This window comes from Pyrus communis, chromosome 5 (genome assembly GCF_041283825.1).
Source record: "Pyrus communis isolate YQ-2024b chromosome 5, ASM4128382v1, whole genome shotgun sequence".
Lineage (NCBI taxonomy): Eukaryota > Viridiplantae > Streptophyta > Magnoliopsida > Rosales > Rosaceae > Pyrus > Pyrus communis.
Window position 1 is genome coordinate 8,420,704 of NC_142569.1, and position 24,738 is coordinate 8,445,441.

Sequence of the window (24,738 nt, forward strand, 5' to 3'; positions counted from 1 at the left end):
TTTTTTTTCCTTTTCCTTTTTAAGTAAATTTTTCATAACAAACATGATAATTATGCGCTAAACTGCCCATGAGAAATGACGTTGCGCACTTAAGTGACTTAAACTACAAAGGTTGAAGGAGTTGTTTTTTTTTTTTTTTTTTTTTTTTTTTTGGTCGAAAAAGATTGAAAGAGTTAGCCTATGTGTGTTGACATAATCCTATCTAATTTTTTCATATAACAAGATTATTTTTTATAAACTTCGAGCAAGTTTAGTATACTAAAAGGAAGTCCAACGTAAGTCTTTTTTTTTTTTCGAACGATAAATGATACTTCGACGTCAGTGACTAAAATATTTGTGGGAATAAGAGAGAGTCGCATGTGGTCCAATATTTGAAATAGAATTGTGAATCACATTACTAAACAACAACAAAAATTGAGGGCTTACAAAATAAACAGAATAAAAATTGGGATTTATTTCTAAACAGTGTTTTGTTTGGGGGATTAATGCTAAACCCTCTGCTTTTTTTTTTTTTTTTTTTTTTAGGGGCCCGAAGGCACATCAGAGTTGCCAGTGTAAAAGCTGTTATTTGAAGGAGTGCAATAAAATCGGTCAGACCGACTCATAGCCAATGGGTTTAGATCCATATATCCAATTTTTCCAAAACAAGTTATAATTAATTGGCATTAGTTGATAAGTTTTCTTCTTATGGCAATTAATTAATGCAACCTTATAACTTGTAAGCTAGCTCTAAATCATGACGGATCCTTGACAAATCCTTTAAATCCATACCCTACACACACACACACACACACAGACACATGTATTGCTACAACTCAGTTAAAATTTGAAGAGAAAACATGGATAAGAAGTTCAATCTTGGGCTTGTTTTTCTGTTCATCATCCTTCTTGCTTCTCGCACTTCTCTCTCTCTCTCTCTCTCTCTCTCTCTCTCTCTCTCTCTCTCTCTCTATATATATATATATATATATGTATGTATGTATGTATGTTGTTGTACTAATTTTGACTAGTTAACTAACCAATATGTATTGATGTGCAAAAGAGACAGTGTAGCATACAGAAGCTCACAATAACGAGCAGTGTAAATACCTGGAATTTTGCTTGAGTCTGTCTTATTGTAAAATGGAATGTAGGAGGGAAGGATTTCATCTCAGCCATTGCTCCGGGTTCAACTGCTACTGCTGTTGGGAGTAGCCCTTCCTGCAAACTTATATTTAACATAAATAAATAACTTATCATTTGCGCACCAGCGATAATAATCTTATTATATACTTATCACACTTAAATAACTATGATGGCAATTACTGATGTACATTATAAACTTATAACTATCATGATAAAATAAGATGCGAGAGATTTTCGTATCGTGATTTAATGAAATTTGTACTTGAATATTTACCTTTTATATAGCCCATTGTTTGTTAGTTTTGCTCTTGAGTTGGATTGGTACTCGGTTAAATCAACGTATTATAACTTTACTATCTTGTCGTCATTTTCTAAATTTTGTTGATTTTTTCTAGTATGTAAGAAGCAAAGGGCGTTTTGGGTATTTAAAAATATTTAATCATAAGGTGCTTTTCCTTAATAATATTTATTAATTTACAATATGGGTAACCAATTGGCAATCGATAGATTATAGAGGTCCACGATCATGTAAAAACTTATGCAAGGTTTAATTTTATACGTTTAATCCGTTCTTTCAAATATGAAGTCATTTAAACCTAACATATGAACGATACATTAATTGATGAGAGAAGCGCGAAAGATGGGCTCAGCATGTGAACATTGTGGTTCCGATACATATTAGAATGTGAGTTTCTAACACTAGATCAATCGACAATGGTTGAAGAGGCCTAAAGTAATTTAATTAAACACTAAATCAAAAGAAAGCAAAACCCTGTTCGAATTATTTATGTTCGAATGTCATTCACTTCAAGAATTTCTTCGATACAAACTCACAAAGGGCAAAAGCGCCTTCTACGGAGCGGTATATTATAATACGGTACAAATAGATGATGTATTTAGCCAACAACCTGCGAGCTCATGAAAGTCAAATTTTCCATTATTTTCGACTAGAATTATGCGATGTCCTCCTAAATCTCCACTTTAATAAAAACGAGATCAAGTGTATAATACTCTTCAACCAAACTCGTAGCAAGCATCAAAGCGCTAAAAATTGGGATGACACTCGGCAACCGAGACTTATGCTGCCACCAACGCCATGTGCTCTATGAGGTCCAAAACTCGGTTGCTGTTAGAAAGACAAAAGCTTAATTAGTCAGACGCATTGAACTAGACACCATAGACTTTGTATTAACAGATACCGCGGGCAGCAAATTGTAATGTACATGCAGAGTGTAAAGTGTTTACCTGTATCCCCACTCGTTGTCATACCATGAAACAAGCTTAACAAAGGAGGAACTAAGTGCTAATCCAGCCTTGGCATCGAATATACTGGACCTGGAATTAAAGGAATAAATTACAGACAGATCAGTAACGAATGTCCATAACTGAATCTTACGAAGTAATTCACGCTAGTATTGCTTTCCTCTTGAAGAATGCTTAGGAAAAAGAAAAGGATCCTACCTTGAGTCACCAACAAAATCATTGGAGACGACATCATCTTCTGTGTATCCGAGGATGCCTCTAAGTGGCCCATCAGCAGCATACCTTCAAGTAAGATATCAAAGTAAATGAGCTATCCAAAGAAGGGGGGAAGAAAGATGCATAAAGGTAGATACTATTTACACATACCTGATCGCAGCTTTGACATCCTCATACGAAGAACTCTTCTCAAGTCGACAAGTTAAGTCCACCACAGATACATTAGGAGTGGGGACACGGAAGGCCATACCAGTGAGCTTTCCATTGAGTTCTGGTAGAACTTTTCCAACTGCCTACAATTCCAAGGAGCAAAAGAGATTAGTGTACCTTTAAACCCCCAAAATAAATATAAAAAACAACCATCGACAAAATCATTTAAAACACCGAAATATCTTTGGAAAGTACCACCAAGAATCTATTTTAAGATATAGTACCTTTGCAGCACCAGTAGAACTGGGGATGATGTTCTGTCCAGCTCCTCGGCCTCCTCTCCAGTCCTTCATTGACGGGCCATCAACTGTCTTCTGTGTTGCTGAACGTGTAAAACCATCAGTATGTTAACCCCATAACAAGTGATCAACAATCTCATACATGTGTTTTAGAGAGAGAGAGGCAGAGGGAAGGAACCTGTAGTTGCATGCACAGTTGTCATCAAACCTTCAAGAATACCAAATTCCTCATGGATCACCTACAAAATACATTTAATGAGGTAAGATATGGCAAGAGGCAGTAGCTTATTACGAAGTGCTAACACAGGAAGAAAGCAGAAAGAACAAATAAATAATAAAGATATCAACTATTTGGTGACGATGCCAAAAAAGAATTATTAAATTGAAAGGAAAAGGATATAATAAAAGCAGACATGTTTTTGTACAACATCTACCATCCAGAACAAATAAATAATAAAGATATCAACTATTTGGTGACGATGCCAAAACAGTAATGTTAAATTGAAAGGAAAAGGATATAATAAAAGCAGACATGTTTTTGTATAACATCTACCATCCAGAATTGTAGTTCAAATTATAATGGAGCTCAAATTTATATCAATAATTTATAGGAGGCAATCAAACCTTGGCAAGAGGAGCAAGGCAGTTGGTGGTACAGCTCGCATTAGAAACAATGTCCATATTTGGCTTGTATGTATTCTCATTTACTCCAACGACAAACATGGGTGCATCGGCTGATGGGGCGGATATTACCACTTTCTTTGCACCACCCTGCAAAGGAGAAGCAATCAGAGATCAACCTGGTGTCCAGTAACGGACAAAACAATACAGAAAATTGACTTAAAGCAACAAACCTTTTTATGTAATGCGGCCTTCTCAAGTGTTGTAAAAATCCCAGAAGATTCAACAACATACTCAACCCCATAATCACCCCAAGGGATCTCAGCAGGATCTCTGGATAAGGTTAAGAAGTTAATCCCAAATCACAAATAGCTTCACATGATACTCTTTACAATAAGAAAAGCAAATTCTGGTGCACAACATTCTCTAGAGAATTAGATTACTGCTGAAAATCACAGCACAATACCTTTTGCTCACAACTTTGATTGCCTTGCCATTTATTTCCAAGGTGGAATCATCCACAACACTAATTGATCCATTGAATATTCCATGCGTAGAGTCAAACTTAAACATGTAAGCCTGGACATTGAAAAACAAAAACGAAAATTAAACTTTCATAAGAATAAAAGAAAAAGCAAGAGCATTCTTGTCAGCTGCGTAGAGTCATACTTAAAACATGTAAGCCTAGATATTGAAAAACAAAAACAAAAATTAAACCTTCATAAGAATAAGAGAAAAGGCAAGAGCATTCTTGTCAGCAATAAGTTTGAAACTGGTTATAGGACAGGAGCAAAATGCACATCCAGGAAAAAATCATCAATGTTTTACCTTTTACTTGCATCAAAACGTCAAACAAACAAAAATATATACAGTTTCAATATTTCAGTTAAATATTCAAGTTTAACTGTACGGATACTAGCATTGAGAAAAACAAAGTAATTGGGAACAGTTCAAATATATTCGTCGACACCCTAACTTAAGTAATTTGCAACACTTCCTACACTGTCTAATGAATATCACTCCCATCTTAAAACATAAAGAAGAACTAGTACCGATATGGCACTATGTGCTATGTAATTATGATAAAGGAAACTAGCATATTGCAAATAAACATTGTTCATGATACACCCGTATGACTTACCATGTACTTGGGATCTACTAGAGGATCATTGACTGCTACAACTTCTATATCATCTCTAGTGGTTGCAATTCTTAGAACCAACCTTCCAATTCTACCGAAACCTACACAAATAGTGTTGTCATCATATAACAACTAAAATCACCCTTTATAAAGGCAAGACATTCTAAACATCAGTTAAATGTAAATAGTGTGTTATTGGTATATCAGCAGTACTATGACTAACAGCTAACGATTTTTTAGCATCCAAAAACAATTAAAGAAACTAATGAGAAAAGCAAAGTAGTAATATTGAAATTATAATCAAAACAACTTATTACTTAGTAATCAAAACTAACCTAAACTAAGCAAAGAAAACATCATTTGTGCCTACGGATAAGCAAGAAAAAGCACAACTTCAACGAACTTACCGTTGATTCCGATCTTTGTCTTCCCACCACTCCCGGATCCTAAACAAAACAACCAATCAAGAGTGAGCTTCAGAGCAATACAAATCAACTCCACGTTCAAAAAGTATTTTTGGCGTTCTTACTCTGAACTGTTGGTGGCAGTTCGGTGGCTGTGGCCTTGATGGGTTGGACGCTCCTGGCGCTGCATATCCTAGAAAACAGAACATATATCACAGTCTATAACAAGAACAAAGCCTCGAATTGCAAAACCGAAAAATTAAACATCAAAATTGAGACTGAGTTGCTCAACTGTAAAGAATATGAGCCGCTTGGGATGGAAGTGCCAAATATGGATGATTGCACCTTGGGACAGTTCAGATTGCGACTAAACCCAACGCTCGACACCTGAACAACAAATTACAACCAAAATTAAAACAAAGAGAAACAGAAACTACATTTGCTATTTATTGCTTTAGTGAGCAGTGATTTCCTCTGATCCAATAAATTAAACCAGAAAAATAAAATATGAAAAATCATACATATATTTAAAGCTTAAGAAAATTCAACTGATTACTAAGTGAAAGAACAAAAAATGTAATTTGAAAAACTAAATACGAGCAGAAATTCAAGGCCTTTAACTAGATAACAAAAACTGATAAAAATCAAATAATTTATTCAAAAGAACACACTTTTCAGTCCTCTGTTTTTTCAAGCATCCAACAAATACGCAATTGACCGATACAGAACGACGTGTTTTGAAACAGTTGGGAGGTGATTAGCCTCAAGCAGCTGAGGGGAGCGAAAAAAAAAAAGACCTTGAAAGAGGCGGAGGCGGCGAGGTCGGCGCGGGAGGCTTCGACCAACGGAGCTGAGACAGTAGATCTGAGCAGAGAAGAAGCCGCCATTTCTGATCGGTTCGGAGCTCTCTTACTCTCTCTTGGTCCGTAGCGAATGGAATGAAAAACCCTAAATAACAGAAGCTTTTTAAGCAGCTATTGGGGACTCCGAACAGGCCACCGCCAGAGGCCAACTGTGTTTTTTGTTTTCCTTTTTTAAATAATTTTTATTTTTTTAATTAAAAAAAATAAGAAGAATATCGTGAGAAAGCATGCGGAGTTTCTTATGGAGCTCACCTGAAACTCTCTCTCTCATGCTTCCTCTTTCTCTCTCGTCACGTTCTTTATGGGGCCAATCTCCTGCGAACTACATCGAATACCTTGATGGTATGTAACCGTCGATGTATTGAGGCGTGGGATATTGACGGTTGGGATTTGAGTAAGTGTGGGTTACGGTGAGAGTGGAAACAGCGGATAAGCAGCTGTGTAAATCACGTAGGTGAGTTTGTCGTGACGTGGTTAGGAGAGAAAGGGTCTCGTGGTTCTCGACAGCCACGTTTGACCTTTATGGGCTTTTTGGGGCTTTTCTCCTTTTTTAGATTTCAAGCCGGTCCTACGGATGGCCGGTTCACCTTCCCGGTCCATTGTTCTTTTGTTTGTTACGTTTAGGTCTCAATCCATGGAAATTTGTGTGTCAACCCGGGAAAACACGTCTAGCTACACACAATCAAATTGACTTCCAGGTTTGAGAACTTAATTTTAGTGTAATGGTAGATAAACTAACTTTTTAAACCGCATTTTCAACATACAAATGACGTGATCCTCAAAATGAAACAGAAGTTTTGCCTGTGAAGGAATTATACCTATGTATACGATAACAAGCACAAAGGATGTAATGGAGTTGGATGTTTAGTGTCCGGCTAGAGTCATTAGAGCATTTCTAATAACTTTCTTTAAATGTTACTCTTTAAATGCAAATTTATTGATTGGGCAGTTTGAAAACTAAAATTTGTTGATTCACAATTTTGCTCCTATAGACTCTACAAATATTAGTTTTTTTAATTACTTTTCATCACGTCACGTTTTTTTTATATTTAATTTTTGGAAAAAAGTTGGCAAAGAAAAAGTGAGATAGAGAGACTCCAAATCTAGAGATTGTAGGACATTTTCTAAATTTGAATACTCATTTGACAACTTTGTTGGAGCACAAAAAAATCTTATATGGCAGTTCAAATTTAGTTTTGTAGACTCTCTCGAAAATGATCTTAGACATCCATGTGATTCGTTCATGTGCATACAAGAATTTTTCCCTCAATTGTTGTTTTTCTATTATTCATAAGGTTCCAAACTTTCTTTCATGCAATGTAACGATGGAGACTAAGAAAAGGTTGAATCAATCCTAAATTTCCTTCTTAATAAGAAAATGGCTAGGGTTTGGCAACACGCGCAGCGGTATTAGTGTTTGGGGAAAATCAAGAAAATGTAACTATATATATACATATAATTTTGCAAATTGATGGTGAAATCCTTCAATTCAGTTATATTTTATAGATCAAGTGTGCATGTGCAATGTTTTTATCAAGTAGAGGATAATATCTTAACTTTTTTGCTTAAATGTCAAAATAGTTTTTGTATGTTATCTTATTTGTAAATTTGGTCTTGTGTTTTTAATTTAGTCAAATCGGTCTTCGTATTTATTTTTGTTAGCCAATATTGAACAATCCGTTGCTCTACTACCTTACCAAACCTTCAAATACGAACCGCACAAACCTGCTTTGTTATTTTGTGTTGGTCGGGGGAATCAAAGTGGGGACATTCACGGTAGAAGTAGAGGACACATAATACATAAGTGCGAATAAACCTAAATTATTAACATTGATGATTGAATGTGATATTATATCAGCGTGGAGCCAACGCATGACACACGGTACTCTTTTGGCCTTAGCTTTGTTGGGGTGTGCGTGAAGTGGTAGGTTAGGGTTGAAAACAACCAAATACAGCTCTGCACGTGCTCTTCCCTATAAGTAGGAAAATACTAATACTCCATGCTTGCACAACAAGAAATCAATCACGCGCCCATTCGCGACTCATTTTAACACTCTTTTAATTTGATGTAGACTAAGAACTAAAAGTTGGAAGAGAAATCGATCACGCACCCACACACCCAGTGACGGATGCACATCGGAACCAAGGTGGTTCCAGAATTATTTGGAGTCTAAGAAATATACATGTGAAAGTTTTTCAAGGACAGTCCAAATATTTGGTAGGAAAATTAACGAAAAGTCTAAAAAAACTTTAGTTTTAATGAAAAATGACAAATAAAGATGTAGTGAATAGTACCAGGAAAAGGTAAAAGTATGGTTTTTCGTGAAAAGTAAACAATACCAGTTGTTTTTAGTTAAAACTCCTATATTTGGTGGGGTTTTTTTTGTGCCCACCAAATATTTGACAAAATGTCTCTCGCATGTTTCGTTGACAGCACTCTAGAAATTCTCTCAATAACACTTAGCAGATTACTTTAGCATATGGTAATTAATATCTTCTAACATGTGCGCAACTTGGTGCGGCTGACGACAACAAACTCGTCAAGTGTTAAACGAAATGCCTCGGTGAATAAACTGAATTTTTATGTGCGCTTCGCGCTCAATTTATATCTAAAAAACTTAAACCTTTAACATTATAACCTCCTAAAATTTGAATCATGGATCCGCTACCGAATATCTACAACTGATTTTAACATTTGTCTTGGCAATAGAGTTGGAAGCTAATAGCCGGAAGGCATATATATGCCAACAAATTAAGTAACAAGTGCAATCTTGCTTTCGGGGATGACATGATATGTTTGTTGTCTCATTAGGTCATGGCATTTTCTTAGGCACAACCGCACAAGCTTGGACTAATACACAAAACATCTGTTTGATGTCAACGGGTACTTTGTTTTCACATGATGACAATGTCCAACATGATAATGAAATGGATATTATTTACTCCTTAATGAAATATACCTAATTATGGGACCATACACATAGTCGATAATACATGTAAATTACCTCTATTAAAAGAGAGACTTTTATGAAAGGGGTTTAGCGGCTAATATGGTAGCGGAGTAATCGGTCTCTTTCATTAACAACTATAGGTATAAATCTCAATATATTCTAGATTTAAGTGTGTTGACTGGTTATGTGATTTAACTTATTTGTCTACATTGAACCCTTATTTGAAAGCACCTATTAAGAACGTTGAAGGTTCGTGGAATTACTAAATTTTTGCTCGCAATCTTGTACATAGATGCATTTGCGTGCTATTCATCTATATAAATTTGTTTTAAGAAAAGTCATCAAAGACTCTTTTGTCTATTATATGTGTGTGTGTGTGTGTGAATTTTGATACGAAGATATAGATGTCTAAACAACTGGTTGATTAGATTATGGATTCCAAAGAAGGCTTACGAAACAAAGAATGTTGTTGGAAGAGTAACATTCAAAGTTACCCATCATATATAAGCACACCAATAATAGCCACTAGCCTACTTGGTTATAAGCTTATATTCGAATTATAATTGTAATTAGACGCCTACATTATAACAATAAATCAACACATATGAGTAGTTGTTTACTAATCAAGATGTTAAAGGTGTCTTGGGAACTCATGATGCATGTGTTTTTTTTTCAAATAAATAAAAAGAAACGATAGCAAATTTCAATCAATCAGAGAAAAAAAAAAGTACACAATATAGCGGCAGAAGTAGGCTTAAATCAAGTTGCAATCCGCAAAGAGTAAATTTAGAATAAAATTTGGTGGAGAATCCAACCAAGCACAGGGAAGTTCGACAGTGAGAGCATAACAGGCAAGGTGATCGGCGACGCCATTAACTTGGCGGCGGACATGGGTGTAGGCGTAGCTAACCTCGGTGATCATTGAAAGCAAAGCTTTTGTATTCTCCACAATTTTTTTCCAATCGGAGGCTAATTGGTCAAAGGCTTCTTTATTGCTCTAATAATTTGAAGTGAATCACTCTCTATAAAATGTTTTTGAAAACCTCTGGTTGCCGTCCAAACTACGCCTTCTCTAACAGCCAAGGCCTCCGCTTGTAAAGGGGAGAAAAATCTCTGAATCCCTGCAGTCCGCCTCGACAAAATCTCCAGCTGCACTACTTACAACAAAACCTGCCCCTCAATTTTCCGCTCCGAGCTCCAAGAACCATCAATGTTCATTTTCAGACTAACCATTGCCGGTGCTGACCAATGAGGGATGTCAGGAAGATGAGTTGGAGTGTGTGAGGGCCTCGAGTTTACTGCTACAAACTCATGCCACCAAGACATAGCCCTAGCAACCAGCACATTTGTCATAATTGTCAGACCATAGGCTCTTAATCCCAGCGTCCCAAAGAGCCCAGCAAATCATCAAGAAAAGATCAAAATGATGAGATGGGAGTTTGTCATCCAATTTCATTGCTCATATTCTTTGAAAGTTGGGGGATGAAAAGTCTGTTTGGAATTGCTTGTGTAGAAAACAATTATACTCACAATGCTTACAAAGTATTTTTATCAGAATTCTGAAATACCTAGGGATTTTAATTAATAATCCGAGTGCTTCTTAAAAAGCACATTGAAGGTGCTTATCGGAGAAACTCCTTAATCTAGAAAGCACTTTCAACATTTTCCACTTAATATAGTCGAAAACACTTTTGATTGTCAAAAAGTGATTTTACTTCTTTTAAAAACAATCTCAAACATGCCCGAAAATTAAATTATAAGATAAAACAACATTGGAACAGATATGATCATTTTGTATAAGTTTTTGTACTCTCCTGTCAACATTTCTCATCTCTCTTCCATCTCTAATTCTCTTATATTAAAAAAAAAAAAAAAAATAGTAACACGGCCATAGATTTCTAGTACTCATTGTATATAGTATATACACAAATGATATAATTTAATTTATGTTGAAGTTAGATTGGTGTAGAGATTTTGGTATCGCATCATGTATGCGAGATTGCAAGTCACCATACAATTTTGTTATATTTTCCAAGTTGTCAGTAATTCTTACACACGAAGTGAAATGTTAATATACTTAATAGAGTAATTAGGTTTGCATGCATCGAATTTGGCAAACGTGTAAGAAATGCAGCACTTTAGGTTAATTAGCTTTTAGGCTGGTAGTAGTTTTCTTGTCTTCCAAGTTTTATCATTTGTTCTTGAGGTTCTGTGTTTGTCTTTTGTATTCAATTTCTTTTGAACATTCATGATTTCGTAAACCAAAGTTATTTATTTACTACTAATGTTAGAATAAAATTGATCATTTATTAAGGCATAACAAAAATAAAATTAACTTCTTACTTCTATTTATACAAACGATATTGAGAGGAGAAAGTTGAACTCAAAATCTCAAACGTAAAAATAAATTCTCTTAACCAACTAAGTTATTAACTTTTTGCAAATTATCTTTTTACTTGATATAAAGTTGTTTGATTTTTTTTTTTTTTTTTTTTGTTTGCCTGACTTGATATAGAGTTTATATCACGAAAAAGAAAAGAGCAAAAACGGAAAGTTTTTAGTTGTGTAATAAGGAAGACGAAGAAAATTTCAGCATTGGTTAGACATGGAAAGCCAAGTGTCATTCTCTGAGAAGCTCTCCCCCAACGAAGAGTAATTGCCACATAACTTTCCGGCAACAATGGTCATTTGTCCACCTTCCATCTTCCTCCTTCATTTCATATAACATTCCAGCATACCTTTCTCTCGAGAGACCATACAATTAAAAAATAAAGATAAATAAAAAATCTGTTCTCTCATTGAACCTCTTGCCGCTGGTAATCCACTCCAAAACTCTTTTGCCTCTTTGGAAAATTTATCTTCCTATTTATGTTGTCAAAATCGTTGATTATACGAAATCATGCATGTTCGAAAGCAATAACATAGAATGACACATAAATGCGTTGATTTTCAATCAGACAACATAACGTCACATATATGATTAGAGATCATCAATTTACTTACGCATGGAATTAATTTTTTATATATATGCATGTATATTGTATTTCTATGTGCTTGTTTTGGGTTGGCATGTTGTGGGGTCTAATATAAATCTGTTGATAGTTCATCATATATATCCAATATATGGTGAAAAACTGCAGCTTTTTTGCGGGGTGGTTATTTGTTTTGGGCTTCGGATGTTGCTAAGACGGAAATATGTTTGATTTAGGTTGCAAATTCTGGTCTTAGGGAAGAAATGAATTAAATCATTGTTTACTGCCTTAAGGCTGCGATGAATTGCACAGTATTGGATTTAATTTGGAAATCCGGGGTATGAGAATTTTCATTCTTACTAAGAAACTTTGTGTGATTTTTCTGTTTCTCACATAGTTGTTTTTCCTAGAATATTTATTTATGTGCACTTAATGAATACTGCTATAAGAAATTAATCTTCTTGTGTATATCAGATGCTAGGATAAAGATCCAACAAAATTGCAAGGATGGCTGTCAGCTATAAATATTGGGATGACTGTGTTGATCCCCACGACCTGGAAGAATTGTGGAGTAGTCCTTATGTGGCTGCAGAATGGTTAGATGTTGGAGAGACCAAGGGCCAGAAAGTTCACCTCTCGCGCGATCCCGATGGAAATGCTTATTTGACACAGACCGAAATGAAGGTGAAGCGCACAGTTCTAACTACATTGAAGGAAATGATTTACTATAAGTTTGACTAAAGAGAATTCTTTTGGAATGAATTAGGCGTAGACCATTTGCTTCCGAATTTGTTGAATTATTTACCTTGCATCATATGGCTGTTTTTCAGGCTGTGGCTGAGATCATCATCCGCCGGCATTTTGGTTCACAAATAGATCCTGTAAGTTTTCTATGATACAAACAGATTAGCTAGTCTTTTCCCTAATTTCCTATAATGTGCTTTAATCAGATTGGATTGAACTCACTTTTTTCTCCGTCCAATAGAATAATAGAATGCACTTTTCCTCACTGGCATATATATCTGGTCTTCGCAATTGAGTCATCAGCTGCTTAGAATGCAGCTTCAATCTCTGCTGGACAATAAACATGCCCTTGTTACGCGGTTATGGCTTTTCTTCCCCTTATTTTGCCTTTTGTTTCTGCTGCAGGATATGATTTGTGCTATTGCAGACCTTCAAAGTGATAGACAACCCCTTGCTACGCGGTATGATAAAAAAGCTAAGTCCACCTCTGTAGGGATCATGCAACTTTTTCCAAACACAGCTGAATGGCTAGCTCGGTACGATCTATATGATCTGATTTGATCTTGCGAACGTGACTCTCAAATGGACCAGAAATGTTTTTTATCTACTTTTTATGTAATTTTGGTGCAATGACGTTGTAAGTAAAACTTTCTTGCAGTGATTTGGGTTACCATTCATATGATGTTCAAGTGGATCACGATCTTCTGTTCAAGCCTTTTGTAAATGTATATTTTGGTGCTGCATATCTTAAATGGTTAGCAAAATTTGAGAACAAGTGAGTTACAAAATATAGTGTTCGTCTCATCATTTTTTGTATCTTGTTACGTGTGGCTTCTATGAATGTGGACTTGGTTATATCCATCTTCTAAAATTCGATACTGATATATTTCCATCTTTGTAGAGAAAGAAGTGAAGAATTCATAATTAGGGCATATAAAGGTGGTACCAAGAAGGCAACTCACAAATCAACTTTGCCATATTGGCAACGGTATCGCTTAGTCAAAGAAAGTCTTCCATCCAGGTTGCTATCTTCTCTCTATCACTATAATCTGGAACTTGGTTTAAGCATTTTTGTAACAATAATTTTCTTTTTGACAATGTAATGATGCACTGAAATGTTTTCCTTTATTTGTAGCGAAAAGAAAACAATGTGTTGCGTTTGTTGAATTATGAAGTCTCAATAATTGTTAAGTAGAAGCTAAAGTTTTTCAGATATATTCCAGAGCTGATTATGGTGTATCAAACCTTTGTGCAGAAAAAGTTTTGAAGGCCATCCATCTCCAATTCATGGCTCCGCTTCTAAAACCCATCATGCTGCACCGTCTGCACCCTCACACAATGCAGGTTGGTCCTCTTTCCAGTTACAGTGCGTGCTACAGTTATTCGCGCCAGCTCAACTGATAAATATGTTTTAGAAAAATATATTATATTTTGTTTAGTATGAACATTGTAAAGAGAACATTTGGGAAGACGGCAGTCTGTGAGTTGGCAAGGACGGTACTAATCCAATCATGTTTTGTTTTGATAAGTGTTTTACCATGTTTGATGATTCTTTGTTTGTGCTTTAATATAAAGGAAAACTAATGAAAAAAATTTTGAAAACTTTGAGTTTTAACGATAAGGACAAAATAAAAGGTAAAATGAATAGTACCAGGATTGACTTTTTAATGTAAAAATATGATTTTTCGTTAAAATGAACAGTACCGGAAGCTTTTTGTTAAAGTTCCCAATAGAATGCAGTCCCGAATATATAGGTTTCCTCAAGAATGTAGATCCTCTTCTTAGCTTTGTCATACAAAATTCAAGAATTTTCTGTCATTTTTATTCCTCATTTGCATTATATTACTAAGCCGAGAAAATTTTGATCAGGTCATCATGTTTATTGGGATGTCAGAGCGTCCCAAGAAGACATGGAGGAAATGTGGAATCGTCATGACGTCTCTAAAGAGTGGACCAAGACTGGAGAGAAAAAGGGAAAAGTACGATTTTCCATTGACGAAAAGAAAAGACCATATCTTTCTCGTGTAGAACTGAAGGTACGAATTTAGAAAAGACCGTGGTTTGAAGTTTACGATTATATTTTTTCGGTTTGCATTGTGATCGTGAAATCAACCTTAACATGTCACCTAAATGATATTGACTTCTTGCAGGCAGTTGCAGATATCATACTCACAAAACACTTCAGTACAAAGCCAATTAAACCTGTAAGTATAACCTCTAAGTTGTGAAATATATTTTCGACACTGGTTTTTACAACCTGATTCTTCATCTGAGATATGTAAAAGCCTGGAAGATAACAAAACTATTTTTCATTTTCGTTGTGTTTTTCAGTTTCATAAGCATTTCTATTCTCACTCAGTTCACTTCTTTGACTCTGACGATCACTGTCTTTTACTTTGTTATTCTTCTTTGCCGGGGACTTATTTTTTGCACAGTCAGTTCTTTGTGCTCTTGCAGAGGTTATTAGCTTGCGTTTCCTGAATGGTGTCGGACCACGTGCTGGAATTATGGGAATCGACTATTCTACAGCTTCATGGCTCTACAAGTATGTCAATCTCCTTAACAGAACTTAATTGGAACAGAGAAGCATGCTCAAAAAGTTTATAGCAATCTTTCTAGAGATCAAGATCTTAGCTTGTCATGATTGTTCCAGTGTTTGGAAATGTTAAAGCAGATTATTTTCAGTTTTTACTATACACTTAAACTTCCGCGTTGTGTGCAGTGAGATGGGCTTTAGAGCATATAATCCTAATCAAGGTGATGATCTTTGCAAGCCATTTTTTTCGATGTACTTTGGTGCAGCCTATTTAGTATGGTTAGTGGAATATGAAGGGAGGTAAGTGTGTTACAGGATTTATTTGTCATTGGAAATAATTTTTCGATTGCCTAATGTGGACATCATTGACCACGTTACGTCTAATTTGATGGTCATAATAAACGAGCAGCTCAAGAACTCCGGAGTTCGTTGTTCAGGCTTATATCTTGGGGCCAAAGAATGTGAATCCTCAGGATTCAGGTCCGCAGTGGCTCAAGTTTGAGCAAGCCTTGAGCCACTATGAAGACGTGAAAAAGTTTCGAGAGTACGTACCATCTCACTTCACTTGTGAACGTTCAGAATCTTCAGTTTATGACTGATGAATCAACCTTTTCGTTGTAGGGAGTACGGGAGCTGCACTATCATGTAAGCTGACGAAAATCACGTACGTTGCTGCCTTCGATTATAAAGGGTTCCGTCCTCCGGATTGAGCCGAAGCATGCGTGAAAAACTCGAATGGATTGAGAAAATGCTGCAAGGATTTAGAGTTGGTTTTCTCTTGTTGAATTGCTTTTGTGATATTTTTGGAGTGCTACTTTTTGTTTTTGGCAAAACCTATGTCCGAGCACTTAATATTAACACTTTGATGCGTCTGTTTTCTCAAAAGAGGATAGTTCTGCTGCATTTGCAATAGGATGAGTCACACATTTGGCTCTAAAAATAATACCTCTAATTAAATTTAAAATCCACTTGTAAGTGCTGAGGTCTTAGGTTTGAATCTTATGAATGACGAATGCAATACTAATTTTTTCCTATCACATCCTAGTGTAAATACATTGTATTAAAAAAATCATAAAGTTCGTGAATGACAAGTTCGATATAAATGTCGTGAAAGATGGTATTACAATAGAAGCCAACAGCTTAAATAAACATAATCAAAATGCATTGGAGAAGCTCAAGGGTCTTAGGTAATTAAACAAAATCAAAACCACACTAATCGGACGACAAATGAAAAGGTTGATTTTTATTACAAAAAATAAATGTAATTTTGAAAACCTAAACAACCTCAGATGATCTTAGACACGATGGGCTCATGGTAAAACCATTAGTCTTCTTATGCTCGCAATTCTTTTCAAAATGACATATTATACGTCTAATTCTTATGCTCATGGTAAATTGAAATATTTTTATAGGTAAATTACACAGAACTACCTCAACTATTAGGTCATTAATAGTTTCATACCTCGTCTTTAAAAAGTTTCAATGTCATACCGTATCTTCGAATTTGTTGCAATGTCATACCTTATGTCAGTTGTCTGTCAATTCCTCCGTTAAATGCTGACGTGGCACACCTTCTATTAAAAAACTAAAAAAACAAAAATTTAATATTTTTTAATTATTAAAATAATGATTAATTAAAGAAAAGTTATTAAAATTTAAAAATATAAAAAAAAAAAACCCACCCCATGTTCGTCTTCCCCCCCCCCCCCCCCGGGGCCCAACCCCTGCAACCCAGAAAGAAAGAAGAAGAAGAAAATAAAAAAAAAAACCCATCTTCATCTTCCCCGACCCCCCCTTCCCTGCAACCCACCCATTTCTTCCTCCTCCCATCTTCCCATTCCCTCCTCCTCCGCACCCACTACCTGCAAAAAAGAAAAAAAAGAAAAAAAAGCATCTTCATCTTCCCTGATCCCCCTTTCCCTGCAACCCTGATCCCGTCTTCCATCGATTCCGCAGGTGAAGAAATTGGGTAGGGAGAAAATGGGAGGAATGGTTGTGGATTTAAGGAGTAGGGTGTGTAGAGGAGGGAAGAGGGTGGGTGCAAGGGTGGGTGCGGAGGAGGAAGGAAGGGGAAGAAAGGGGTGGGTTATAGGGAAGGGGGGTCGGGGAAGATTTTTTTTTTTCTTTCTTCTTCTTCTTCTTTCTTTCTGGGTTGCAGGGGTGGGGGGGGAGGGGAGACGAACATGGGTGGTTTTTTTTTTAATATTTAAAATATATTAAATGATTTTTTTTTTGTTTTTAATAATATTTAATTAGTTTTTTAATAGAAAGTGTGCCACGTCATCATTTAACGGAGGAATTGACAGACAACTGATGGAAGGTATGAAATTGTAACAAATTCGTAGATGAGGTATGACATTGAAACTTTTTAAAGACGAAGTATGAAATTATTCATGACCAATAGTTGAGGTAATTCTGTGTAATTTACCCTATTTTTATTTAGCTGATAGAAGACTAGAAGGTATTGGATATGAATGTAAATAACATGTGATGTGCACATGATATTAGATAGGAGTGTAAATGACATGCAGTAGCTTACTCTCTAAGTCAATGTATTAGAAGAGTTTAAAAGGGGCTTTTCCCTCCATGTATTGTAAGTGTGTAAAAATACAATTGCAGAGAAATTAATTCTTTGAGATTCATAGTTTCTTCTCTGAACCTTTCTTCTTCTTCGTATGATTTGTGAGTTGTTCTTGATCTTTTCAGTGTATTAAGAGAAGGAAACCTAGAAGTTTAGAATTTCCGGAATGTTATAATTCCAACAAAAATAATAATAGAATTAGTGAAAACTAGAAAGTAATGCCTGCACAATGTTGCGTGTTTAAAAATTGTAAGAAATATTATATTTGAAAGAAATAAAAGATTGGGTCGTAGAAGATTAATATTATTTACATTGAAAACATTAGGAAGATTTATTCATACAAAAGATTTAATTGATAAAGTCCATATACAAAAAATTGTAAAACTTTTGGCTATCTACAGTAAAAAATAGATCGAGACATTCCATTTGTGGTTTTCGATTGAGAGTATAACTTATATACAAAAGATTACAAAACGTTGGGTTATTTACATGCAAAAAAATATTAGGGAATATTGTTTCATTTACCTTGAGAAAATATGACCAAAATTGTTCACTGCAGCACCAAAAGTTTCCCTCCAATGCTCTTAATTGTCAAGAAAGCAGTCTAGGCAAAGGAAAAAAAAAATTGAAATTACGTGCAATTATTTTATACATCAACAGATTTATACTATGAAGAAAATAGGAAAGTATGAAGAAAAATGAGCTCAGCCCATCCCTCTCTCACATTCTTCTTTCCTTCCACTGTTTCCGTACCCTAACCTAAATTTTTCTTCCATCCATTCTCTACTATCTTTCTTTGACCATCCGCAAAACCTAAACACGCCTCCTTTCCCTTCCCAGTTTATTTCAAACGGCCTCCAATCTGATTATATTACTTTGTAATATCCACCATCCAACTCGATGTACTTCCACATCTATCAGAAAAGTTACACGCTTTGAAAAGCATGCTACAAAACTCTCCAACCCAGAATATAATGGAATTAAAAATTTCGCTCAAAAAAACTCCCCATGTCTCTCGTTAACAAAAAGCGCAAAAAAAAAAAAAAAAAACCTTCCAAAATAAAAACCCTAGCCGCTAGAAACATGCAACACTTTCTTGTAAAGGACATATCAAAGAGCAGAAAAATATTTCAAACCCAACCAAATAGAAGCAAAAATTAACAATTCTAACAGATAATCGAAGAACAGCAAAGCAAAAGCTCAAGGTTTTGAACAACAAAACCTACAAAGAAAGAGGGCGACAAATTTTAACACTTAAAATTGAACAAAACCAAATCCACAAATTTGGAAAAAGAACTGGCAGATGCAAGAATCGAATAGCTCATCGGAAAATGATGAAGTTGCAAAACCACTAAGATCGACAAAGAAGACAGCGAGAGGAAGCAAACGACAGCAAAAGCCAGGAACCAAAAAGAGCGAAAGAATAACTGGAGAGAAAAGAGTGGCAAATCCATCCACACCCTATAAAATCCCACCAAAATCAGAAAACATTGAAGAAAATGAGGGGCAAATCCGTTCGCACATCATAGATCAACAATAACCCACAAAACTCAGTTTTAGTATATATAAATATCTATTAACTTTTAATTTTTTAAGAAAAGTACCTCAACTATTACAAATTTGACATTCCACTATAAAATCCCACCAAAATCAGAAAACATTGAAGAAAATGAGGGGCAATTCCGTCTGCACTCTATAGATCAATAGTAACCCATAAAACTCAGTTTTAGTATATATAAGTATCTATTAACTTTTAATTTTTTTAAAAAAGTACCTCAACTATTACTCTTGCACAAGGCGTCCAAAATATTAGGACTGAACCTACCAAAAGGGTACTAAATTGAGCAGCTCACATTCTTTCACTGCTCTATTTTAGTTTCCTCGAATATCTCAATAAAACGAACGAGTCCAACCTGGAAAAAAGAATTAAGCAGGATATATAGAAAGACTTATCAACTACTTGCATGAACATATAAAAAATTATGAATATAATGTGTTTCATGGTAAGTGCATGCAAAGAAAGATGTATGAAAAGTGAATCAACTTCGTTTCACTTTCGATTTGAACACTTACAATTATTTTCACTTTAGACCCTATACTATTAAGACTTGACCCTAATTTACCATTCATGTTGAACGCTTTATCAGAGGCTTTGGTTTTGCATTGCCATGCCAACTTGAACACTTCCCCACTTTAAACTTTGGTAAATACCAAATTCCGATTCCACCCTCAGAGTCAATTGAAACTCTTAACCCAATTTACCAAGGACATGAGGCTGACAATATGGAAGATAGATAGGCTTGCTGCCAGGCTCATCGCACACTTCGAGATTACAACCATCCAATGGAGGCAGGATGCCCATCCCATCCCTTCCTATTTTGTGCGGTCACGGTTAAATCACGTCAACATTTTATATTGATTTTTTTTATAAAGATAATAAGACAAAAAACAATAGAAATATAAGATTTTGACGTGACTTAACCGTGACCGCACAAATAGGAAGGGATAGGAAGGGCACCCAAACAAGAAGGCAGACAATCTGCCTCCCCATCCAATAAGGTTTGAAAATCTCTTCAACATAACAATGACCAGTCACATAGATTATTTCACATGTTACAATATGAACAAACGATAAAATACGTTGCAAGACATCACACCAGCACACCGTAGAATTTCTCGTTAAATCAAACCATCATACAACATTATAACGATCAAACAACAAAGTTGGTACCAAAAACATCACTTTCCATAGCAAACTGATATCAAGTGTAGCAAAACACTTCGGATCATTAACATTGTTCCAAAAAATATCCAACCCACGTAAAATGGTAAATCTCAAGACGGTACTTATTCAAATCTCTACCCCTATAAGCCTCTACAAGATCAGCTCTGTTTTACTTGATCCATTCTGGTTGAAAACCAACCATTTAACTGCAACGAAATGCACCAAATAAACTGAGAAATTTTCAGCTTAAGCATCGTCAAGAGCAAGGACTCCAGGGAGTGTTTTGCCTTCGAGGAGCTCTAAGCTTGCACCGCCTCCAGTTGAGATGTGGCTCATCTTCTCAGCAAGCCCAGCCTTCTCAACAGCGGCAACTGAGTCACCACCTCCGATGATTGTTGTCACCCCCTTGCCGCTCAGCTCTGCAAGCTTCATAGCTATTGCCTGATGACATGAAATGGATCACATTCATAATCAGTGCCTAAATTTATAAAATCTATATGAATTGATGTTTCTCAAGTCCCAAAACAGTTATATAAGATTACTTTTAGATCAGAAAATCTATGTAAATCTGCATTTTATCAGACGACCCATAAGTGATATATAATAAATTATAATGGCTATCATAGCACGGAAGCTTCCATAGATGGGGTTAAAACACAATATATTGCCTGATGGTTCAAAAATCATCAGAAATTAAGTTTATTATTTACCTCAGTCCCAGCAGCAAACTTCTCAAACTCGAAAACACCCATGGGTCCGTTCCAGATAACAGTTTGAGTGGTATCCAGAGCTACATTGAAAGTTTTGATCGAGTCTGGTCCAATATCCAATCCCATCCACCCATCTGGAATAGCAGAAGCTGGCACAACCTGCAGGAAAACATAAGCATTTGAGAAACCATAAAGGTAACATTTCTGTGATAGTTATCAAAACAATGGAGAGGAACTCCTGACCTTGCTGTTTGCATCAGCAGCAAACTTGTCAGCAATAACCACATCAGTTGGGAGGAGAATAGAAACCCCCTTAGATTTGGCCTTCTCAAGAAGTGACTTTGCAAGAACAAGCTTGTCTTCCTCCACAAGGGAAGATCCAACTGAATGCCCTTGGGCCTTGTAGAAGGTAAAGATCATTCCTCCACCGAGTAAGAGAATGTTAACCTTCTCCAACAAGGATTCTATTACTCCAATCTTGGATGACACCTTTGCACCGCCAACAATGGCAGCAAATGGCCTCTTAGGATTTGCTACGGCACTGACAAGGTAGTCAAGTTCCTGATAGCACCACATGAATAAAACACGGGGTTACCACAACAAGAAAAATTGTTGTACCATATATGAAAAGTAAATGTGTGTAACATCTTGCAACCGCCATTATCGTTAAGAGGGAATAGCTTCAATGAGAAGTAGAGCAGTGGAGCATTCATAGTTTAAGTAAGTGCAAACGGTGAGTTAAAAGTGAGATACCTTCTGCATAAGGAATCCAGCAACGGAAGGCTTCAAGTACTTAGCCACTCCCTCTGTTGATGCATGAGCCCTATGAGCAGTACCAAAAGCATCATTCACATACACATCTGCAAGTGAAGCAAGCTTCTTGGCGAATTCAGGGTCATTCTTCTCTTCCTCTTTGTAGAACCTCACATTCTCAAGTAGCAAAACTCCTCCCTCTGGAAGTTGAGCAACCAATTTCTCGACTTCCTCACCAATACAGTCATTGGCAATCTTAACCTGTAGCAGAAAATAAATAAATACGTGATGATCAAATAGAGCTTTCCATGAGATAAAAACCATCGGACAAAAATTGTAATGTTTAAGAAAATACAAACCTCCAGTCCAAGGAGCTCAGAAAGCCTGGGCACAAGAGGCTTCAAACTGTATTTGGGAGTGGCTCCCTTGGGACGTCCCTAAAAACAACAATCCAGAGAATATTTTCATAAGTAACTTTCAAAGGTTACCTCAAATTGGTTTAGCATATAAGAACATAAACACAAACATAAAAACCATTCACCAGATCTTGCAACACAAATCTATCCCACTATATCTAGGCATTTAGAAAAAAGTATTATACAAGTAAAAGAAGCAGTGAAAAGTGAAAACAGAGAAATTGGGGATGAAATAAGCAGAAGAATGAAACAGCTAAGTCCAAAAATGATAATAACTGCACAATAAACGAAATAGCGGAACGAATCAGCAAGCTATAACTTCAAGGACTACTTAAGCACCCGCAAGAGCTGCACAACTTGCCAAGGTCATCAAAAGAGATGTTTTAAAGAAACCAAACTTTTCAAAGTAAACAAACCATATTGATCATTGATTGCTTTCAAAGGATCAATCCTAGGAATCAGTATTCGGTTATTACTAACAGCAAACGGTCACTGCTACAAACCAATGAGACAGATGAAACCAGACACAAACCTAACTAAGATGCAACATAAGCGAATACATAAAAGTAAACTAAAAGTTATCAGAAACTCCCATACTGGGCACAAACTTAAAGCAAATAATATGGTCAAAATAATACGATAACTAAAAAAACATATAGAATGGTAAAACAAAATGGGGATCTTCAAATTGATCAACATTGATCAAGCAGCAAATCCATCGCAATCCTTATCAATCAAACTTATAAGATCCAAGCCGACCATGCAAAGCAGATCCAATCAGTAACTTTTCGAATTCTGAACAACTTCAACAAAGAAACTAATCGATTCCAAACACACAAATCTTACAAACCAACACAAACCCATACATTTGATTCCCAAACAAACAGAACCCAGATTCTAAAATAGTAAAAATGGTAAGGAATATTGCGGATTAATCGAAGCCATGAATTACCAAGTGAGAAGCAAGGATAACTTTGGCGCCATAGCCAATCAAGTACTTGATGGTGGGCACGGCGGCGCGGACCCTAGTATCGTCAGTGATGTTGGAGTTGTCATCCAAAGGAACATTGAGATCAACTCTCACAAACACTCTCTTCCCCTTCAACTCAGCCTCCTTCAAAGTACTCACGCTCTTCTTGGTCGCCATCGCAGCACAAAAATCACCTTCAAGACAATCCAAAAACAGTAGAAATCGATCAGAATTTAAAAAACCCAGATCAAGTATTCAATAAATAAATACGAAAAGAAGCGAAAGATTGGGTTTTTAGGGGCTTACAGAAACAAAGCTGAGAAAATGTGGTGGGTTTTTGCCTTTTGGGAGTGAGATCAATGAACAAGACCGGGAGACTGGCCTTATAGGGAAAACCATGGGCTGGCAGTATATGGTTTTGTGGTGTTGATAAAATTTCTTCACCTAATATGTTTTGGCATATTCTTGGCATCCTAAATAGGTCACTTTTGCTTATTGTGGATTATGGCCTCGTTTATATATACTTCTATAATTAGTGAAAATATTTTTGAATATAATTTTTAGTAAAAATGTTAGTAAATCTTGTAAAAATACTTAAAATGCTTCCTAGAAGAAACATATAACTGGTGTTTCTTGTAGAAAGCATTTCAAGTGCTTTTGGAATTCAAAAACATTTTTTCTAAAAACGCTTTCAGTCATTTTAAAAACAAATCTAAACAAGCGATAAGTCAGTTAATCAAGTAATGTGTCTACAAACAACGTACCACTACAATAACTAATGTTAAATAAATGTAAACTTTGAGATGTGTAGCACATATACTAAACCACTCATTCAACGACAACTAACATGATGCTAATGCTCATTGTCTCTCAATTTGATGAGCAAAAATAATCTCGTGCCGGTAGCTTACTCGAGTTCCAATATGCTTCCCATAAATTACATTGATCTTAATTTAGAATAGATTTATGGCTCTTGTCAAATATTTTTCAGATTGAAATATAATTTCCCAGGTGTAAAATTATCATATTCGAAATAAGATTGGGCACGGACATCTTGAGATGAGACACCTACAGGTTATGGCATCATACAGCAACGGTTCAACTATTAATTAAAGTGAGCATGCTGCATGCCATCACGAGATGTCCTTTTGACTGGTGGATATCCCTTGATGAAATAGACAACTTCTTATATAAATATGGGTGAGATGATAAAATCTTATGACTTATTTGTTTCCTTACCAGTTACTATGACTAGGGTATCAAATTTATTTTAGTTCATACTTCCACTTTCGATCACT

The 24,738-nt window shown here is 35.8% G+C and overlaps 3 protein-coding genes across 4 annotated transcripts; 1 reads left to right on the forward strand and 2 right to left on the reverse strand.

Moving 5' to 3' along the window:
- Nucleotides 1-1,885: 1,885 nt before the first annotated feature.
- LOC137725214 (glyceraldehyde-3-phosphate dehydrogenase GAPCP1, chloroplastic) lies at nucleotides 1,886-6,374 on the reverse strand. 2 transcript variants are annotated; one of them, XM_068463827.2, is made up of 14 exons: nucleotides 6,017-6,374; nucleotides 5,512-5,606; nucleotides 5,345-5,412; nucleotides 5,223-5,261; nucleotides 4,816-4,916; nucleotides 4,141-4,253; nucleotides 3,908-4,007; nucleotides 3,678-3,824; nucleotides 3,232-3,292; nucleotides 3,039-3,136; nucleotides 2,755-2,897; nucleotides 2,587-2,670; nucleotides 2,371-2,460; nucleotides 1,886-2,251 (listed from the first exon to the last, which is right to left on the reverse strand). In XM_068463827.2, exons 1-14 carry the CDS (start codon nucleotides 6,104-6,106, stop codon nucleotides 2,203-2,205), a joined length of 1,278 nt encoding a protein of 425 aa, XP_068319928.2. In that variant the 5' UTR covers nucleotides 6,107-6,374; the 3' UTR covers nucleotides 1,886-2,202. The 2 variants fall into 2 exon arrangements, with proteins under 2 accessions (XP_068319928.2, XP_088550222.1); XM_088694096.1 differs by having other exon boundaries at nucleotides 5,345-5,403; nucleotides 6,017-6,336.
- Nucleotides 6,375-11,743: 5,369 nt separating this feature from the next.
- On the forward strand, nucleotides 11,744-16,249 carry LOC137724684 (uncharacterized). Its single transcript, XM_068463415.2, has 13 exons — nucleotides 11,744-11,849; nucleotides 12,480-12,689; nucleotides 12,836-12,886; nucleotides 13,155-13,285; nucleotides 13,408-13,524; nucleotides 13,651-13,770; nucleotides 14,005-14,093; nucleotides 14,619-14,785; nucleotides 14,900-14,953; nucleotides 15,185-15,294; nucleotides 15,472-15,585; nucleotides 15,695-15,829; nucleotides 15,907-16,249. The coding sequence occupies exons 2-13, from the start codon at nucleotides 12,513-12,515 to the stop codon at nucleotides 15,932-15,934; spliced, it is 1,293 nt and encodes a 430-aa protein (XP_068319516.2). The 5' UTR covers nucleotides 11,744-11,849; nucleotides 12,480-12,512; the 3' UTR covers nucleotides 15,935-16,249.
- A 4,341-nt stretch (nucleotides 16,250-20,590) lies between these two features.
- LOC137724456 (phosphoglycerate kinase, cytosolic) lies at nucleotides 20,591-23,931 on the reverse strand. The gene is made up of 7 exons (XM_068463198.2): nucleotides 23,747-23,931; nucleotides 23,423-23,634; nucleotides 22,414-22,491; nucleotides 22,055-22,315; nucleotides 21,545-21,862; nucleotides 21,302-21,460; nucleotides 20,591-21,032 (listed from the first exon to the last, which is right to left on the reverse strand). Exons 1-7 carry the CDS (start codon nucleotides 23,910-23,912, stop codon nucleotides 20,838-20,840), a joined length of 1,389 nt encoding a protein of 462 aa, XP_068319299.2. The 5' UTR covers nucleotides 23,913-23,931; the 3' UTR covers nucleotides 20,591-20,837.
- Nucleotides 23,932-24,738: the final 807 nt, after the last annotated feature.

Excerpts from the sequence above, each read along its gene's own strand:
- LOC137724456 (XM_068463198.2), bottom strand. The coding sequence starts at position 23,912 with ATGCCAAGAATATGCCAAAACATATTAGGTGAAGAAATTTTATCAACA. Across the intron at positions 22,492-23,422 it reads TTATCCTTGCTTCTCACTTG|GGACGTCCCAAGGGAGCCAC; the intron begins GTAATTCATGGC and ends TGTTGTTTTTAG. Across the intron at positions 22,316-22,413 it reads CTGAGCTCCTTGGACTGGAG|GTTAAGATTGCCAATGACTG; the intron begins GTTTGTATTTTC and ends TTTCTGCTACAG.
- LOC137724684 (XM_068463415.2), top strand. The coding sequence starts at position 12,513 with ATGGCTGTCAGCTATAAATATTGGGATGACTGTGTTGATCCCCACGAC. Across the intron at positions 12,690-12,835 it reads TGACACAGACCGAAATGAAG|GCTGTGGCTGAGATCATCAT; the intron begins GTGAAGCGCACA and ends GCTGTTTTTCAG. Across the intron at positions 15,295-15,471 it reads ACAGCTTCATGGCTCTACAA|TGAGATGGGCTTTAGAGCAT; the intron begins GTATGTCAATCT and ends CGTTGTGTGCAG.
- LOC137725214 (XM_068463827.2), bottom strand. The coding sequence starts at position 6,106 with ATGGCGGCTTCTTCTCTGCTCAGATCTACTGTCTCAGCTCCGTTGGTC. Across the intron at positions 2,898-3,038 it reads GTTCTACTGGTGCTGCAAAG|GCAGTTGGAAAAGTTCTACC; the intron begins GTACTATATCTT and ends TTGGAATTGTAG. Across the intron at positions 2,671-2,754 it reads GATGTCAAAGCTGCGATCAG|GTATGCTGCTGATGGGCCAC; the intron begins GTATGTGTAAAT and ends TCTTACTTGAAG.